The sequence below is a fragment of the Acipenser ruthenus genome, chromosome 53 (genome assembly GCF_902713425.1).
Source record: "Acipenser ruthenus chromosome 53, fAciRut3.2 maternal haplotype, whole genome shotgun sequence".
In the NCBI taxonomy this organism is placed as follows: domain Eukaryota; kingdom Metazoa; phylum Chordata; class Actinopteri; order Acipenseriformes; family Acipenseridae; genus Acipenser; species Acipenser ruthenus.
Window position 1 is genome coordinate 308,147 of NC_081241.1, and position 19,354 is coordinate 327,500.

A 19,354-nucleotide genomic window follows, 5' to 3' on the forward strand; every position below is an offset into this window, starting at 1 on the left:
CCTTAACTTTAAAGTCCTCTCACAGAGGAACATGTTGTAAAGGACAACACGGGTTTAAAGGACAAGTCAGGAAGGATCGAGGGACATTGCGCAGCTGCACTGGAAAAGTATCATATTGATATTATTATAGTCATTGATATTGTATGTATTATTGTGTATGTGTATAAATATGTGTATTATGAAAGCACATATTAAAAATAACATTAAAATGGAAACCTCTATGCTTGGGGTACGCAGACAGCTGATAGCTCTGGAAGGGGGCATGTGACCATCATAAGTCTGGGAGCCCCTGCTCTGGAGTATAGTGATAGTGCTGCTTGAATCACTATACCTTTTCTACACTCCACAGTATTAGAAGAACAAATCTGTATCAAACTACAGCATGATTCCAATAACTCTGCCAACTAATGCAAGTGAAGAGGATCTGGTGGCTGCTGTATATCTTTTGAGAAGTGAAAACCCAAAGCTGAACCGTCAGTCCATTCCAGATATATCTGCAGGTGTGATGAAGGACCAAAGAGCTTCACAGCTTATCATTGCAAAGCCTTTCATCACTCATGAAGAACACATGACCTGTCCCTGCAGATATACTGAGAGTCATCGATTTCTCTCCAGTAGAAAGGAAAGATCTCTTCTGACTCACTCCAGGATTTCTCATGCAAACCCATCACGTGTCCTGTATACAGGACTGGGTTCTTGGAAGGAGGTGGGATTGTTTGTGTGGCCAATGTCCCACCCGCATTCAGAGTCTCTACTGGGAATGGGCCTGTCCCATTGGGAGAAAGCTTCAGTCTGGAAGGAGCGCTGTGACAGAGGGTGCCATTCTCAAACCCCTGTCCCACTCTCTCCTCTCCGCCCCTCTCACACTGATTCAGCAGTCTCTGCTCAGCCTGCTTGTCTAAACCTGTCCTCAGTCCCAAACCCTGCCTCTTAGAGCTTTATATAACACCTGGAATTCAGAAACACAGGTAAGTTTCGTTTCTTGTGAAACCCATCCCTGTCTCTGTATCATTTCAACAGAAACAGCAGAAGCACATATTGTGATTCCAGCCCAGGATCACACTTCATGGTGAATCGAGGGTATTGACACAACTATTCCAATGGCTGGAGTTCCATCCTTCTTATATTTCTGTACAGAACTAGACACTCTAACACAGCAGTCAAACACATTGTTAATACTGTGATAAATCAGGAGAAATGGACAGTCTAAACATGGAAACAAGCTTGTTCTTGTTATTCCACTTGTTCTCCTTGTTGAAGAAGAAAACTCCCCTCCTCTCCAAAAACAAATGAGAACTGAAGTGGAGGCATTTCTGTCCATTTTACCCACTCAGATCCCTCGCTTTCTAAATATATTGGTGTGTCTGAAAAGATAATAGCACCATCTTCAAATACAAGCTAAAGATTGTCAGATTGTCAAAGTATTTTACTTTCACAATGACACTAAATGAATAAACTAATTTAAAATGAATAAATAAGATTGTATTTAAGTTTTAATATAAGAAATATGATTTTCAATTTGCACTTTAATCAAAACAATGTAATGGTTTTAAATTTGATCAGCAATAACTGCATGTAAATATTTTTTTTATTAAAGAAATACAATGTAAAATAGGTTGATTAAAGTATTGTTTATATCATCTATATATTCTTAATATTACATTTCTGATCTTTAATATCCTAGTATGTGTGTGCTGAATGACTCAATATGATTTTTGCTTAGATCTTTATTTGAAATGCTTACTAACTATTTCAGCAAGAATTGCCTCTGAAAACTCTTGTCCAGGCTGATTGTGTGGAAACGAGGTGGGGAAGCATATTGGTGGTGCGCTGGACACTGAAGTCCACAGGGTAAGCATTGTGCACTGCAGCTCGTGCCACAGTCATACGCTTCCCCACAATCAGCCTCCTGGAGTCTTTTCAGAAGCAATATTTTGCTGGAATAGTTAGTAAGCATGGTGAATAAAATCTAATCAGAAACAGCCATAGAAAATCCTCATCAGGTAAGAAATGTAAAGAACATGATGCTGTTTAAACCTTTAACCTCAGTGTGGTCCCCATGAGTGTTCATTAATATCTATCTATCAGGAGAGTTTTCAAAATGACCAATTGTATCTGTTCATGAAAACACAGCAGCATGGCTGATTGAAATGAAATCTCTTTGAAATGTTTGATGAAGGGGGTCAGGAGGTGGGGTCCTATTACCTGTAACACAGGAAGGAAGGAAGTGAACGGGGAGAGGAAACCAGTGTGGGGGCTGCAGGATCAATGGCCTTCACCTGAGTCAAAGAGAGTGGAAATAAAGAAGTGTGGAAAACAAAACGAGCAACAGCAAAACAAGAAGGGACTTGAGAGAAGGATGTTCTGCTGATGAGAGGGAAGACATTGTCTGAAATGAATCAAACAAATAGTACACAGATTTGAAAAGTAGGTCCCTTGATTGTAAGCTTTGTTTGAGTGTCTGTTCTGTATAAAATGGTTTTAACTCATGAAATCAGCACTGTAATAAATGAGTATGTCAGTAACGTACACACCCTGTCTGATAACACTAGAACATGTCTAGTTCTCATAATATACAGCCTCCCCTGGACTGGAGGGACCACCCTTCACGTTCTCTTAGGGGTGAGAAGTTCAGACTCTGTGCCTCAAGCTTGCCCTGAACTGGAGGGAAGAAAGCAGTTGGTGCTCAGAGACAAGTTTGTGGTTGAGGACTAATGGACTTTGAGATGTGAATTAATGCCCACGAAGTTTGAACTCCACCAAACTCACTTCCCTTGTGAACTTCTGAGGATTCAGACCCACACAGAAGTGAAGGTCTAGTGGAGTCAAATACATACTGTAGCTATAGAAGGGTTACTGTGACAATGCCATTCTCAAACTCCAGTCAAATCACAACTCTCTCCTCTCCGCCCCTCTCACACTGATTCAGCAGTCTCTGCTCAGCCTGCTTGTCTAAACCTGGCCTCAGTCCCAAACCCCGCCTCTTAGAGCTTTACACAACTCCAGGAAATCAGCACAGTGAAGTTTCATTTCTTGTGAAATTGTCAGTCTCTCTGTCTCACTGCAGCAAGATGGCTTCAAAAGTATGGTCAGAGGATCGGTTCAGCTGTCCAGTATGTCTGGATCTATTGAAGGACCCAGTCGCCATTCCATGTGGACACAGTTACTGTATGGGGTGTATTAAGAACTGCTGGGATCAGACTGATCATACAGGTGTCTACAGCTGCCCCCATTGCAGAAAGACCTTTACCGCAAGGCCTGATCTGTGCAGAAACACCATGCTGGCCGAACTTGTGGAGGAATTAAAGAAGACAGGACTCAATCCTCCTCCTGCTCAAAGTTATGCTGGACTTGGAGATGTGCCGTGTGATTTCTGCACTGGGAGAAAGTTCAAAGCTGTGAAATCCTGTTTGACGTGCCTGGCCTCTTACTGTGAAACCCACGTCAAGCCACACAGTGAGGTTACTCCATTAAAGAGGCACAAGCTGATCAATGCAATTGTTGATCTGGAGCAGAAGCTTTGTGATGAACACCAACGATTATGTGAGGTCTTTTGTAGAACCGATCAGACGTGTATTTGCTGGTTGTGTGCAGACGAGGAACACAAGAGTCATGATACAGTCTCAGCTGAGAAGGAAAGGAGTGTGAAACAGGTAAGGGTTTGAACCATTTCCTTGTAGCTATCCTAGAAGATAAGAATTCCCAGGGATATTTAACATGTCTGTTTACTAGGTTATACAGTTTCACATTAGATCAGATTTTAATTGTATATTAAGAGCTATTTAAAGAGTCCTAGTTTTTTAATTGCTCTATCTAAACTATGATGTGCTACAATGTATTTCAGGGTGTAACAGGGGTGTTGTTATGGGTGTGGCTATCGCTGATTGACAGGAGAGACACAGGAGGTTTTCTATGATACAAAAACACAAAACATTCAAAACAAAACACTGCTCGAAAACAACTAGAAAATAAAAGTTGACCAAACAAGAAAGGAGGTCCCGCTCCAGGAACAGTCTCCCTGACACCTCCTCTCTAGACTTGGGTGGGATTAAAATCCTGGATTTGAATATGCCCTGCCATATCTAGCACACACTTGACTGTCAAAAATATTATTTACAATCAAATAAAAACACACTGTTTACACATGCAGGACCTCAGCCCTGCCTCACAGGGTTAGAAGGATTTGTTCAGCTGTTTTGTGGTGCATTGGAATTTGTAGTGTAAAATTAGCATGATTTATATTCCTAGTGTTTTTATATGTATCTTGTGACTTAATAAAATCATAGATCAGTTTCATTGTTTAAGATATTATAGTTTAATTGGTAACACTGTTTAAAAATGACATTCCCAGCAAAGCCAAGCACCTAATTTAAAAAACAAAAATATGACCAAGATTAATTGAGAGGAACGCGAAGTTACAGAGAGAACTGCCAGTGACTCTCTCTACAGCACGGATAGTTTACGTGTTTTCAGGGTATTGGCGCAGCAAAAGTAAATCAGACGAAAGCACCATTTCACTTTTAATTTGTAGTTCCCAACACTCTTATGTGAAATGTAGAAAAAAATAAATCCCTGTCATACAGTAAGAGAAACAAGTCACCATAAACGTGTTTTTTTTTCTTTGCAGACCCCAGGCACTTTTATCCACACATATGTATATTACAGGACACCCGAGTTTAATGATAATTAACGTATTTTGTCAACATGCAAATATACAGGGGAACACGCTTATTGTGATGTCTATATCATTTATATTAAATGATTTATTGATATTTTAAAATGAACTCGGGGTTTCTGTGTTTTAGGTCTTTTTTACATTTCTTTACAATTTGCAATTCTGTTTTAAATTCCACGAGCAAGAACAACCCTCCGTTTCTAATTGTAATCTCGTTTTAAATCTCACAAGCGTGTGCAATCCTCCAATAGAAATGCAGGAATGTGCTGCCACTCAGTTTAAAGTATTCAGAATGAATCAATGATAGATTCAAGTCAGGAAGGAGGTTCATTGCCTGACTGCGCTGGGAAAGGGATTTTTTTTGTTTGGTTTTATGTTATTTTATTGTATTTTTTCACATGGAAAGGGATGAAGTCAACGTGAATTGAGTAACCATGTCCAGTGTTTTTCTGGTGTTTATTGGGTATACACTGATTTCATTGTTTTGTATCAGGGCTGTTTTATCTGTGTTTATCGATTAAAAACTGAAAATCAGAAGCCCTAAATATCCATTAAAGAGAAAGCTGCTTCAGTTTCCTAGGTGCTTCACAAAACAAACATGTAACACATGCTAGATCAGCCATCATTCACTGTTACTAGTATGAAACAGTACCATCTAGTGGACAGCTACTGTGGATCAAGTGTCCTTTTGTATTGCTGGCAGCTGTGCACTAGATGGTGCTGTATCTTACTACTATACACACATGTTGTCTGATCTAGCCTGTGCTACAGATGTCTATGGATTGCAACTAGAACTGAAGTAAAAAATATATTTGACTCAGAATTATTGCACACATTGTAAAGAGGTAAGGGGACAAGAAAATAGAAAATATATTTGAAATAAAATGATTCTGTCAGTTTCAATAGCATATTTAAAAAGGTCTGTGATGGGTGTGACAGGATATCACTCAATGCCCCATCAGAAATGTCACTGTGTCACTGTGTTTCTACACAGAAGCAGCTGGGAGAGATACAGACAGAAATACGACAGAGAATCCAGGAGAGACTGAAAGAAATTGAGGAGCTGAAACAGACTGTGGAGACACTGAAAGTGGGTATTGAAAAGAGGGGGGTATTATTATTATTATTATTATTATTATTATTATTATTATTATTATTATTATTATTATTATTGTTATTATTATTATTAACAGATGGACTGGAACACATCTACAGAAGTTTACTGTCTATGCCTGATGTGTTTTTGATATCAATTCTAAACATGTCTCCTCTACTGTGTTCTTTCACTCAGAGATCTGCATGCATAGAAATAAAGGAAAGTGAGAAGATCTTTACTGAGCTGATCCGATCCATTGAGAAGATCCACACTGAGGTTATTGAGCTGATTGGAGCTAACGAGAAGGCTGCAGTGAATCAGGCTGAAGGACGCATGAAGAAACTGGAGCAGGAGATTGCTGAGCTAAGGAGGAGAAACACTGAGCTGAAACAGCTTTCAGAGACAGAGGATCACATCCATTTTCTACAGGTAACGTCACTGCTTGTTAGAAAATCTCAAGTCCATAACTGGGACGGTTTCAGACCTCTCCAATTGAATGAATCCTTGCTTTTCCCCAGGAATGTTTTGGACCCCATTCTGTTTCACTGAAAACTCCTTTTCTCCACTTTCCTGTTGTAGAATTTCCAGTCTCTCTGTGCCCCTCCTGAAGCTGGAGACTTACCCAGCATTACTGTCAATACAGACATCTCTTTTGAGGCTGTGAGGAAAGCTGTATCTGAACTTAAAGACCATATTGAGGACTTCTGCAAGGGGGAATTAATAACAAAAACAGGTTGGTGTGAAATAGATTCCTTTGGTAGAGATTTCTCAAATAGACCATGGCTTGAGGAGGGACAGGATGTGCAAGACATTAATAAAGAGCTCTTGCAGATTGTTGGCTATATGAATATTGCAGCAGGGAGGAATGAGCAGGGAGGAGAGAGCATGGAGGAGTGAGCAAGGAGCATGAAGGAGAGCATGAAAGAAGGAGGAGGGAGCAAGGATTAGGGAGGATGGAGGTGGGAGCAGGGAGCAGGTAGGGAACAGGGAGGAGGGAGCAGGGAGGAGTGTGCATAAGGAGGGAGCAGGGATGACAGAGCAGGGACTAATGAAGGAGGGAGCAGGGAGAAGAAAGGAGGGAGCATGGAGTGATGTGAGGATGGAGCAGACAATGACTGCTGTATGTTTGATGCGCAAGGGTGTCCTAAAATGGACACCGTACTGTTGGGCAAAAATATGTGATTGAGAGGAACGAAGATATTTAGTAAGCAAGGGGTCTGAGTGGTTAATATGGCAACACATACCCTGTAGGAACATTAAGTGAACTGTAATTGTATGCAGAGCTGCATTTGATTAGTTCCAACTGAAGTTTGATAAGATCGAGGAATTATAATGAACAAAAACAATTAAACAGCAAGAGGGTTTAATTAATAGCAGCAGCAGTTTATTAAAGACAGAAAAATAAAGAGGGAACTTATCCAAAGTCAGAAATCAATCTCAAGTAAGAATTATAGATCAAATCTATTGATTATCAGCCTTAAACATCACTGTCTAAATATACTTGTGTATAAAATAGCAGGGAGCATAGAGGAGGGAGCAAAGAGGAGGGAGAGAGCAGGGAGCATAGAGGAGGGAGCTTAGAGCTGGAAGGAGGGAGCATAGAGGAGGTCAGAGAAGAGGGAGGAGGGAATAGGGAAGATGGAGCATAGAGGAGGGAGCAGGGAGGAGGGAGCAAAGAAGGTTGAGGTGTGAGCATAGAGGAAGAAGGTAAGAGGGAGGAGAGGGTATAGAGGGATGAGGGAACAAGGAGGAGGGAGCAAAGAAGATTGAGGTGGGAGCATAGAGGAAGAAGGGAGGAGGGAGTATAGAGGGATGAGGGAACCGGGACGAGGGAGCAAAGAAGATTGAGGTGTGAGCATAGAGGAAGAAGGTAGGAGGGAGGAGGGAGCATACAGGAGGGAGCAGGGAGGAGAGTTCCTAGAGAAGGGAGCGGGGACTAGGGAGCATAGAGAAGGGAGGAGGGAGCAGGTGAATTGTGTGAATTGTGACGGGTTAAATTAGGTGTGATCCTTCATTTTCCATTTTCCATTTCCTATCTTCAGCCTCGTGTGAAGCTCGTCATTTGTGAACAGGGTTCAGGTCAATTCCTTTTTTTCAATCTCAATAACTTTTTAAAATCAGTTCCCATTCCCTTTTAATCAATTCCAACACATCATTGATCACAATTGTAATTAGCAGTATTCTGTTAAAATGAGATTCTCACAGTGGCAACACATTACATTGAATTCACTCCTGTTTGTTAGTCAATTAAATCAACTTCAGATGAAAGATGTTAAACAATCACAACAATTATTATAATGTCTCTAAAATATCAATTCCAATTCCTTTGAAGGAATTGCTTTTAAAAAGGAATTGCCTCAACCCTGGTTGTGCATTGCCTGTATATTAAACACAAAGAAACACGCAACTCTGGCTATGTACAGGACACCCCCGAAGAGACTGCAACCTCAATCCACCTTCTAATACAAACTAATGAACACCCACCTTAGTAAGCAAATGTTATTTTATAGTACAGCCCCGACAGACAACCCAAGATTAAATACTTACAGCACAGCAGTCCTTCATGTCTGTATTGATAGAGGGGATTGTATCTTACAGGATCAGATATGACAGGCTCTGTATTAATAGAGGGCATCGTATCTTACAGGATCAGATATGACAGGCTCTGTATTAATAGAGGGGATCGTATCTTACAGGATCAGATATGACAGGCTCTGTATTAATAGAGGGGATCATATCTTACAGGATCAGATATGACAGGCTCTGTATTAATAGAGGGGATCGTATCTTACAGGATCAGATATGACAGGCTCTGTATTAATAGAGGGGATCGTATCTTACAGGATCAGATATGACAGGCTCTGTATTAATAGAGGGGATCGTATCTTACAGGATCAGATATGACAGGCTCTGTATTAATAGAGGGGATCGTATCTTACAGGATCAGATATGACAGGCTTACTCCCCCCACACTGGGGAATACATGGCAGCATTAACTTAGGATACTTGATGATAATAACCTGGCCAATTAGTACTTCACATCACACAGTACTAAGCAGCTGGGCTATTTTTCGCAAACATGTTAGTAGTTTTATAGTGTGTTTGCTGTGTTAAGTAATAATATCTAATTGAACTGAATGCGTTTTAATTTCAGAGTTTATGTAGAAATGGAAGGACAGAAAGGAGCTGTACAATATCTATAGAATACAGCATGGGGTGGTGTGTGATATGAGAATGTAATGCACACCGAGGGGGGTATCCAGGCATTACATGCTCACGTATCACACACACTCACACACACACACACCCTGCCTATCACACACATACGCATGCACACACACACACACACTGCCCCATGCAATATCTTTATAATCTCTGCTGAACTCCATAAAGTATTGTATTTAGAATAGCAATAACTTTGATAAGGTGAACACAGTTTAAAATAACGTTTGCATTGTGTGAGACAGTACAGAGAAAACCGCAATTGCTGTGGTCTGTACTAGGAGTGATACGCGACTGCAACCAAAGAGAACACTTTGAACTTGTAACTTAAAAACAGCACGTTCCCTTTCAAGCACGAAATGGGTATCAACCACTTTAAAAAAATAAATAAAAAATTCTGATAATAAGCTAACGTTTCCTGATCGCCCCAAAACAGCAAAAAAAAACAACGTCTGATCACTTGTGGAGAAGGGAGGAGAGAGCAGGGAGGATGGAGGAGGGAGCAGGTAGGATGGAGGAGGGAGCAGGGAGGATGGAGGAGGGAGCAGGTAGGATGGAGGAGAAAGCAGGGAGCAGGAAGGAGCAGGGAGGATAGAGGAGGGAGCAGGTAGGATGGAGGAGGGAGCAGACAGGATGGAGGGAGCAGGGAGGAGGGAACAGGGAGGGGGAGGAGGGAGCAGTCAGGAAGGAGCAGGGAGAATGGAGGGAGAGCAGGGACGATGGCGGAGGGAGCAAGCAGGATGGAGAAGGCAGGATGGAGGAGGGAGCAGGGAGGATAGAGGAGGGAGGAGGGAATAGGGAGGAGGGAGCAGGCAGGAGGGAGCAGGGAGAATGGAGGGGGGAGCAGGGAGGATGGAGGAGGGAGCAGAATGGAGGAGGGAGCAGGGAGGATGGAGGAGGGAGCAGGGAGGATGCAGGTGGGAGGAGGGAGGATGCAGCATGGAAGAGGGAGCAGGGAATAGGGAGCAGAGAGGATGCAGGTGAGAGCAGGGAGCAGGGAATAGGAAGAAGGGAGGATGAAGGTGGGAGCAGGGTGGAGGGGGGAGGGTGGAGGGAGCAGGGTGGATGGAGTAGGGAGCAGGGAGGATGCTTGTGGGAGGAGGCAGGAGGGTGGAGGGAGCATTCAAGAGGGAGAAGGAAGCATAGAGGAAGGAGCATGGAGGATGGAGGAGGGAACAGGGACTGATGAAGCAGGGAGGAGGGAGTGATTTGAGGATGGCGCAGACAGTGACTGTTGTATGTTTCAATTCTATTTCTCTCTCTTTTTTTCTGCCCAGTGAATGAAGTTGCAGTTTACAGTCTGCAGGCTCCAGAGCCAAGGAACAGAGCTGAGTTTTTAAAATGTAAGTCTGTTTTCACTGAAACATTTGATTGAAAGATGTGTCACTCCATTGTGAGAAGAGCTAACACTACAGAACAGGGAGGGGTGGAGCTTGAGGGCAGCAATTATTATTATTTATTAGTAATTGTGAAGCCATTAATCTACACTCCTCTCCAACAAGTATTGGTTCAGATGAATACATGCAGAATGACTGGGGGAGGGGCATTTGTTGCCTGTTTTTCCACTCAGACCTTTCTCTCCCTAAATATCTTGGTATCCCTGAACAGATAATCATCCCATCTTTTAATACATGTACAATGCATGTGAAACCAGTTGTGGGGTAAAATGAACAGCTATCCCTCCCAGTCATCCTGTGCTGGTAGTAAATGTATATTGCAGTATCACTGCACTTGTGGGATGGATTGCTCATTAAAATATTAGACAGATATTTGAAGAGTGGATGATATTCTATTGAAGATATTTAGTAAGCAAGGGGTCTGAGTGGGTAAAATGGCAACACATACCCTGTAGGAACATTAAGTGAACTGTAATTGTATGCAGAGCTGCATTTGATTGGTTCCAATTGAAGAAGTTTGATAAGATTGAGGAATTATAATGAACAAAAAATCAAACAGCAAGAGGGTTTAAAGGGTTCATAAGGTCCTTTGTATTTTATTGTGTTGCATGTTCCCATGTGTTGCTACTGCTGTTTACGTGAGGTGTGTGTATTGTTTTAATTATTTTTATTTTTTTTACATTTTGACCACTTTTTTATACTTATAGATGGCTTCACATGTAACTGCATGGGCCTCTCAGAACTACATTTCCCATCATCCTCCTGCTCACATATGTGATTGAGATGGACTCAATCTTCTGAGCAGGAGGATGATGGGAAATGTAGTTCTGAGGGGTCCATGCCGGTCCGCGGGAAGCCATCTTGAGGCAGAAAATGCAATTTAAAAGTTTTAAAAAGTTGTCAAAATGTATTAAAAAAATAATTAAAACAACACACACACCTTCCATAAACAGGATGTGAGGATGCAGCAGGCAATGACTGTTGATTTTCTCAGTGATTTGACTTTTCTAACCGTCTCTCCTCTACCCGTCCTCTTCTCTTCAATCAGATTCCTGTCAGCTCACACTGGACCCCAACACAGCGTATAGAAACCTCTGTCTGTCTGAAGGGAACAGAAAGGTGACATGCAGGAGAGAGACCCAGATATATTCTCATCACCCAGAGAGATTTGACTACTGGGAACAAGTGCTTTGCAGAGAGGGTTTGTCTGGGACTCGCTGTTACTGGGAGATTGAGTGGAGTGGGGGATGGGCTTCTTTAGGAGTCACATATAAAAGAATCAGCAGGAAAGGAGGGTATGGTTCTTGTCGCCTTGGATTCAATGACAAGTCCTGGAGTTTGTTCTGCTCTGGTTCCAGTTACACTGCCCGGCACAATAACAATGAAACTGCAATAACTGCCCCCCGCTCCCCCAGAATAGGAGTGTATCTGGACTTTAATGCCGGCACGGTGTCCTTTTATGGTGTCTCTGACACAATGACCCTCCTGCACAGATTCCAAACCACATTCACTGAGCCGCTCTATCCTGGGCTTTGGCTTCATTGGTATGATTCCCCTGTAACAATCTGCCAGCTGAACTAGACTGTTTTGTGTTGTAAGAAACCCTTTGTATTGAACTCCCTGTCTGTCCTCTCCACTCCTCGGGTGAAGGGAATGTTCAATCTGACACAACTTTGGATGAAAGTTAGGGGGTAAAACGGCGCCACCTGCAGAGCGAAACAAGGTGAATTATTTCTTTTTAGTTACGAATGGATTTCATACGAAGTAACTGTATTTAATTTATTTTTTAAGAATTGTTATGTTTTAGTTATATTTTTAAAAATGGCATCCAATACTCAGTGCTGTAACAGTTTTTAAAAAAGTGAGCTTAAGTTTGCTTTATTGTGTGTGTGTTTTTGTTTTTTGATTTCCATAAAATGTTTAATATTTCAGATTTTAGTAATGTGATTTAATAAAAAAAATTAACTTGATAGACTGACTTTTTCTTATTTCTTAATACTCATTAACATGGTTTTTCAAATGAGAATGAGAAAGAAAGAGGGGAATGAGAGAGAAAGAGGTCTGGTAAAGCATAGGGAAGCATTGTAAAGCACAGAGAGGTGTGGTAAAGCATAGGGAAGCATTGTAAAGCACAGAGAGGTCTGGTAAAGCATAGGGAAGCATTGTAAAGCACAGAGAGATCTGGACTCTAACCCTGGGCTTGAGACTCAGCTCAGTGATTTGGATTCCTGAACAGCTTCTTAGTAAAGGTATTATTCAGCATGCCGCCGCACCGTGAACTAATAAGAAAAGACTTTCAGTACCTGGCAGGCTCTTGTGACATATCAGGAGGGTCATTCTCTTTACTCCTTCTTCTTCTCCTTGGAGTCGGGTCCATGCCTCTCTCTACTGAATCACTCGTTCCTCAGTTAGCTTGGTTTCTCCTCTGCAACACAATTGAAACAAGTCCGTTGTTAAAGAGTACAGCGCTTCAAATGTCATTTTTCTTTCTCTTTCTTTAGACCGGCCCCTTATCTTTTCATGCTGTTTGAAATCATCCCGACCGCTTCTTGTTATCACAGTTACTCAAATGCTGGGTTCGTTTTTGGAAACGTCTGTGTTGCTAATTGAGTGCCATGGGAGCATTGTATTTTAAACAATTTTGTATCAATTAAGATTATGTTTCATTTTGAATTATTAATTTTGAACTTTAAATATACAGGTTAATACTAACAGTTACAACAGCACTTAATAGGAAAAAAAACTATGATCTTTTTGTATGTTTTGTCCAGTTGTTCTGCTTGGATTTTGGTGTCTGACCAAATTTATATTAGAGCTTGAGTTTCTCGCACTGTTCATGTCGTTAGGGTTACCCGATTTGCCCTGAAAAACTAAATAAGACGTTCTTTTTCTCCAAGTCACTGACGCAGAACCAAAATAACAGTATTGTGCAGTAAAGAAACATGGACCAGGGGTCGCAAATGGAGATTAGATAAAGGGGCATTCAGAACAGAAAATAGAGGCACTTTTTTTACACAGAGAATTGTGAGGGTCTGGAACCAACTCCCCAGTAATGTTGTTGAAGCCGACACCCTGGGATCCTTCAAGAAGCTGCTTCATGAGATTCTGGGATCAATAACAACCAAATGAGCAAGATGGGCTGAATGGGGCCTCCTCTCATTTGGAAACTTTCTTATGTTCTTATGTATTTAACACAATAATAGTTAAATAATGAAACATCTCGGGTGTATTTATTGCAGATGATAAGAACTCGTTATTTTCTTTATATTGTCATCTCAAAACATGTAAATTGTTTAGTTTTTGAACGGCGCTAACACAACCTAATATCACTCTGCTGTTATCCTGCTGAGCACACCGATGCAGTTTTGTACTTAAAAAAATAAATAATAATAATTTATATATAATCGCAAAAAGGGCGATTTAACAATTTTACTGTGTCTGACCGGGACAAAAAAAAAACGAAGTCTGTTTTTGCTCTACTTGTTTCCTCAGAATATGAACCAAACCACGCGCGAAATCTTTACCCCGAGTGGTGTTATAATTCGTTTTCTTAGTGAAGCATTGAGTCTTACAGTTGTATGCTTTTGTCTTAGAAAATATCAGTTTACAAAAGCTCGCTTATTTTGAAGACTCCGTGTTCACAAGTATGTAGAAGCCCCTCAGTGTTACACATTTGGTAGCCAGTTTATAGCCAATCATAGCTAAAACCCCGCCCACGACTCACAAAAGTAGCCCAATCACCAAGTAGTAGTAGAATGGGGGAGGGACGGACGACATACAACCCCATACACACCCTAATACATGAGTATTATAACAGCAATACTAATTAACAAAGAAAGATAAATAAAATGCTTACAGTTACCGACTGCACTGGTCTTGCACCTCTGCATACCCAGAATTTCACAAACACAAACAGGAACTTTATACATTCCGCTTTGTGGCCAAAGAGTCACACCAGCAATACTGCACTGGTCTTAGCACAGCATAATCAGCACTCCTAAAACAGAAAACTGAACTATATACATCTCACTGTGCCTCCAATTATCCAGCAGGATCCGCTAGGTGCTGTACATGCTGGAATCAAAACTGACCAGCAGTTCCTGGGGAGGCTACGTTCCCTCTGAGACTTTCATTTAGTTACCCGCTGTGGCTAAAACAACTTTAACCACACTGGAAAAACTGAAGCCACTAAACAATACTGTATACACGTTAAACATACTGTTTCACATGCAAAAAGACATGTGCTTTATTTGAAAACACGTAAATATTTAAATGCCAGGTCTACATAGGCCTATATGTAAAGTAAACTTTAACTCTGATTCCCATTTAATCAATGCCAAACTTAGTCAAACAAGAAAAAAACGTCAGTACAGATTTCCTAAATTGTGAATAGGTTTGCACAGATATTCATGTTCTGCATAATCCTGTACATTATTTTGACTGTGACGCAGTTTTCATTCGACTGCAGGACAGTGCTATTAGTGTGTGTTCATATTAATGCCTCTCTGACCAACCGCAGCTCGAGTTACACAAGCTTGTACTGATGTGATTAATAATATTAGTAGGATTGTACAGCCACTACTGTGTTATATATATATATATATATATTACACCGTGATCTTTCACCTGGAACTAGCGATAGTAATATTGCACCGATTCTGACATTAAAACTCATAGTGAGAACTTCTTTTTAAAAATAATAAATGTGTTTATTTTGTATTAAATTGTTCCTCTTTCGAATCCACTCTGTTACTCTTTCCAAAATATATTTCAACACATTTTTAAAGTGGTAGCAAACAACGAAAAAAGAAAAAAAAACCTTATCTGTGATTTTTTTGAAGCTGCGTGTTTGTGGCTTGCCGTGTGTGAAAATGTTCCTTCGGGACGGTGGTGTGTTTGAAACCAGACTGCTTCACCTCCCTCTATGGAGGATAACTTGCGCCAAAATTAAAATAAATAAATAAATAAATAAATAAAATTCAAAAAAAATAATTAAATAAATAAAGAAAGAAAGAAAAACTAAATAAATACATAAATAAGTAGAAACTAAAATATATTTAATAATTTATCTATCTATTTATTTATTTCGTTTTATTTCTTTCTTTATTACTCGATTCGTTTGATTCAGTTCAGTTTGGTGAATCGATTCATTTCGTTCATTTGATTCACTGATTCAATGACACAAAACCAATCAATGTAGACCGCATTAAGATTGTTTACGCAGGTTTATTTGAACCGGAAAGAACGAGTCGTTCACGAACTGCACATCACAAAAGCGAGGGAGAATCTATATTTGGTTGACTGGGTTCATAAACATTAAATATAGTTTGACAAAAATAATAAATAATATATATTTACAATCCTAGAGATAACATAACAGTTTGAACCATTAGCATTGTTTAGCCATCAGTATCAATCAAATTTAATTTCATCTTTTTTAAAAAAAAAATAGTCATTTGCATTTCTTACGTGTTTTTCTTTCTATACATTTGGAGTCACTCATTTTTTTTTACAACAACAAAAAAGAGAGGCTCGCGCGAGTGGTATTTGTGGAACTAATCCGTGGTATTTATTCAGCACAGAGCAAAACGCTGTTTGCCCAATCCCTCTTCTATCCAGTAAACCTTTAGGGATTAGTCATGTGATCAATCACACGTTGAAGCACACCCATAACCGCAACATGTACATTTTATCGTACATTACAATCGTAAGCAAATACATTTCAAGCGTTACAATACAAGTAATATAATAAGAGCAAGAAATACAATAACTTTTGTTCAAGTGTGACAAACCACAATTCAATAATACAGCAGATAATAGTGAAAGTTACATCAGGATATGATTAAATAGTGATAGTTACATCAGGATGTGATTAAATACAAAGTACTACAGGTTAAACACTTGGCAGATTACAGTATTCTGAAGTACAGGATTAAATGCAGTAAAATAGGGGCTGATAAGAGCAAAATAAAGCACATTTACATGAAGGGTGATAGTGTCCCAGGATACAAACAGAGGAGTTCTACAGGTGCTGTTTGAAGAGGTGAGTCTTAAGGAGGCGCCGGAATGTGGTCAGGGACTTGTGGACTAAGGGGAATCGCCGTCATTATTAAATTATAAAATATTTAACCGTAGTTGTAAATCATCATGTAATCTTTGTAATTACAATGTGTAATCACAAGTTATATAATTAAGCCTTGGGTACAATAACGTTACAATATCAGTAGATGTTTGTATTTATTTATTTTGGAAATTAGGTGTATATCTCTTATTATTATTATTATTATTATTATTATTATTATTATTATTATTATTATTATTTAGTAATTTGGCTGACTTTACTCAAGATGACTTAGAAGTATTAATCATAATTTGTGCAAAACAGTTAACTATAGATATGATTCATTTTGTATGTGTATAAAAAATAACAAACACACAGAGGCTACAACTAGTAGTGATTCATTTTATTATTTATTTGTTTGGCAGACTTACACAAGGTTACGTACATAGTAAACTAAGAAGAACTGTAAGAAATTCTGGTGCACAAACTTGTAATCTGAGTTTCTGACAGCGTGAAGCAGCTCTCTAGAAAGTACACACCGTCTGGATCAGAGATACATAGCTATGGTCTGGAGGATGTAACTGACGCCATTTTGGCTCCACAGAGTTCTTATCATGCTCTAAGTAAGCGGGGATTTGGATCCAACATGGCGCATATGGTCTTCAGTTTCATAACACTCAACGAGCTGAGAGACAACCCGCTTTCCTTGTTACAACGAACAAATCAGCCAGACTCGAGAGGTAAAGAATCACTTCATGAGTTTTGATAGGCTGGTAACTCGACTCCTGTGCGCCACGCAGCTTGTTCATAGGGTGAATCAAAAGAACCGATTCAATGGGGACTCTGATCCGATTCCCATCGTTCATCTTAGTGAGACGTTCAAATACGAACTGCACATCACTAGTGCGGAGAGGACTCCCTTCGTAAAAATATCTTGGGACCACCGGCGTAGATTTAGCTAGGGACGGTAGGGACATGTCCCTACCAATGTCAAGGGACCGTTGAATTGTCCCTACCAATAATTTTGATAAATCTGAAACGTCTTTTGTCATGTTATTTTATCCGCTCCACAAAGGGTCACGATCCCCTCGTTGCTCCTCCCTCCGCCAAAAAAAAAAAAAACGCTAATTTGATTGGCTTAGGCACTTTGTTCTCAACCTGGGATTTGTGGGTGTTTGGTGGGGTTTTGGGGTGTAATCAGCAGACAAGAAAACTACAAATTCCATAATGCATCACTGTAACACGAACTCAGTGCGCGGGTGACGTCAGCGACCAAGCAGAGTGTTCTGTTTTCATTGAGTCGCGAAAGTGAACAAGGACTCGGGAGTTAAAGGTGATTCTCCGGGTTTAAAATAAGGAACATTCTAGTCAATCTTAAACGGTGTATATTGTGCCACATTTTTCACATTTATTTTAAAAAATAAGAACAAATCTAATCAGTTAAATTCGATATTTATTTTGTGTTTGTTGTTTAATGCGTTGTCACATTATTTCAATCCTCCTCCTTCCTCCCTTTGTAACTAACTTACTCCTTGCTTGATATTTTTGTATCGTGTGTGTAAAAAGCGAACACGAACATAGGTATTTGATTGAATGGACAGTGTGACTATCCAGGCGGCTAAATAAACGCACTATATTAGTGCGTTTATTTAGCCGGGGGGGGGGGGGGGGAACAGATATAAAAATTAATTTCAGTGCGGCGTGAGTAAAAAAAGGTTGAGCTGGCTTAGGCTGGACTCTGGAAAGACGCTCATCTGAAGCTGCCGCTTGCCGGTCAGTCTGATAGGAGTGTGAGCCACTGACTGAATGAAAGCCAGGTGCCGGGGCTGAAGGTATTGTCAGCTCGTCAGCAACATAGTTTGAGAGAATAAACCTACCGACCTACCTAATGGGTAGGTAAGTAGGTTTATTACGTTAGCGACCCATTGCTAGCTGCTAACCCCACGTCCTTGGTGGCTAGCTCGCTTGTTTCACAGCTAAATCATTATGTGTGTGTGTGAGAGAGAGAGAGTGTGAGTGTGCGTGAGCATGTTTTGATATCGTCAACCAACTAACGTTATCTAATCACTTCAATTTGGCTTAGGTGACTAAAGCATAATAGCAACCAAAAAAAGAAAGATGGACATAAGGAAGTTTTTTTTTACAAAAAGTCAAAGTGTAAGTAGGATGGAAGTAATAAACACAATTGATAATGACTCTCATAGCAAATGTAACAATAATTTACTAATGAAGTTAGCAGAGTCATACTTTCTCTCTAAACAGCATGCATCAATTTATCATTTTATCAGGTGAGTGAAGCAGTGCAGCCTGGTAAAAGCAGTACAGAGGCAGGTGGAGCAACAGGGTCCCAGGTGAGGTCTGTAATGGCTTAGTGATTATAACAGTGAAAGTGTTACACTCAGTTTTGAGATATATTATTGTTTGGGGCACATTGTGATATGATAGTAGGCTAATGCTGTACAGTAATACTCAGCAAATAAAGTTAGCATAGCCATATATTTTCTCTCTATATGACATACATCAATTTATTATTTTATCAGGTGAATGAAGCAGTGCACCCAGGTACGAGCAGCAGCACAGACACAGGAGAGGCAGGCAGAGCACGTGAGCGTGCATGTGCTCATGCTTGTAGCGCCAGGGGTATTGGTAGCTTACAGTAAGGCTGGGATAGGTTATAATTCAGGTTATTAGTAATTCTATAGCAGGGATGTCAAACCAGCTTCCAGGAGGGACACTTTATCATAGTGTTTTAAGTGTATACCAGCCAACTTCATGTCAATCAGATTGTCCTCGATTCATTCATTTCAAGCCACCAGAAGTGACAATTTAACAGCTGTCTCCTAAAAAATGTCTTCCCGGGGGGGCATGCCCCCGAACCCCCCTAGCGACCGTGACTCCGCCCC

At 40.3% G+C, this 19,354-nt stretch overlaps 1 protein-coding gene across 1 annotated transcript; it reads left to right on the forward strand.

Annotated features, from left to right (window-relative positions):
* Positions 1-3,041: 3,041 nt before the first annotated feature.
* Positions 3,042-12,354, forward strand: LOC117970100 (tripartite motif-containing protein 16-like). Its single transcript, XM_059016403.1, has 6 exons — positions 3,042-3,653; positions 5,670-5,765; positions 5,967-6,194; positions 6,357-6,504; positions 10,271-10,336; positions 11,439-12,354. Exons 1-6 carry the CDS (start codon positions 3,072-3,074, stop codon positions 11,969-11,971), a joined length of 1,653 nt encoding a protein of 550 aa, XP_058872386.1. The 5' UTR covers positions 3,042-3,071; the 3' UTR covers positions 11,972-12,354.
* Positions 12,355-19,354: the final 7,000 nt, after the last annotated feature.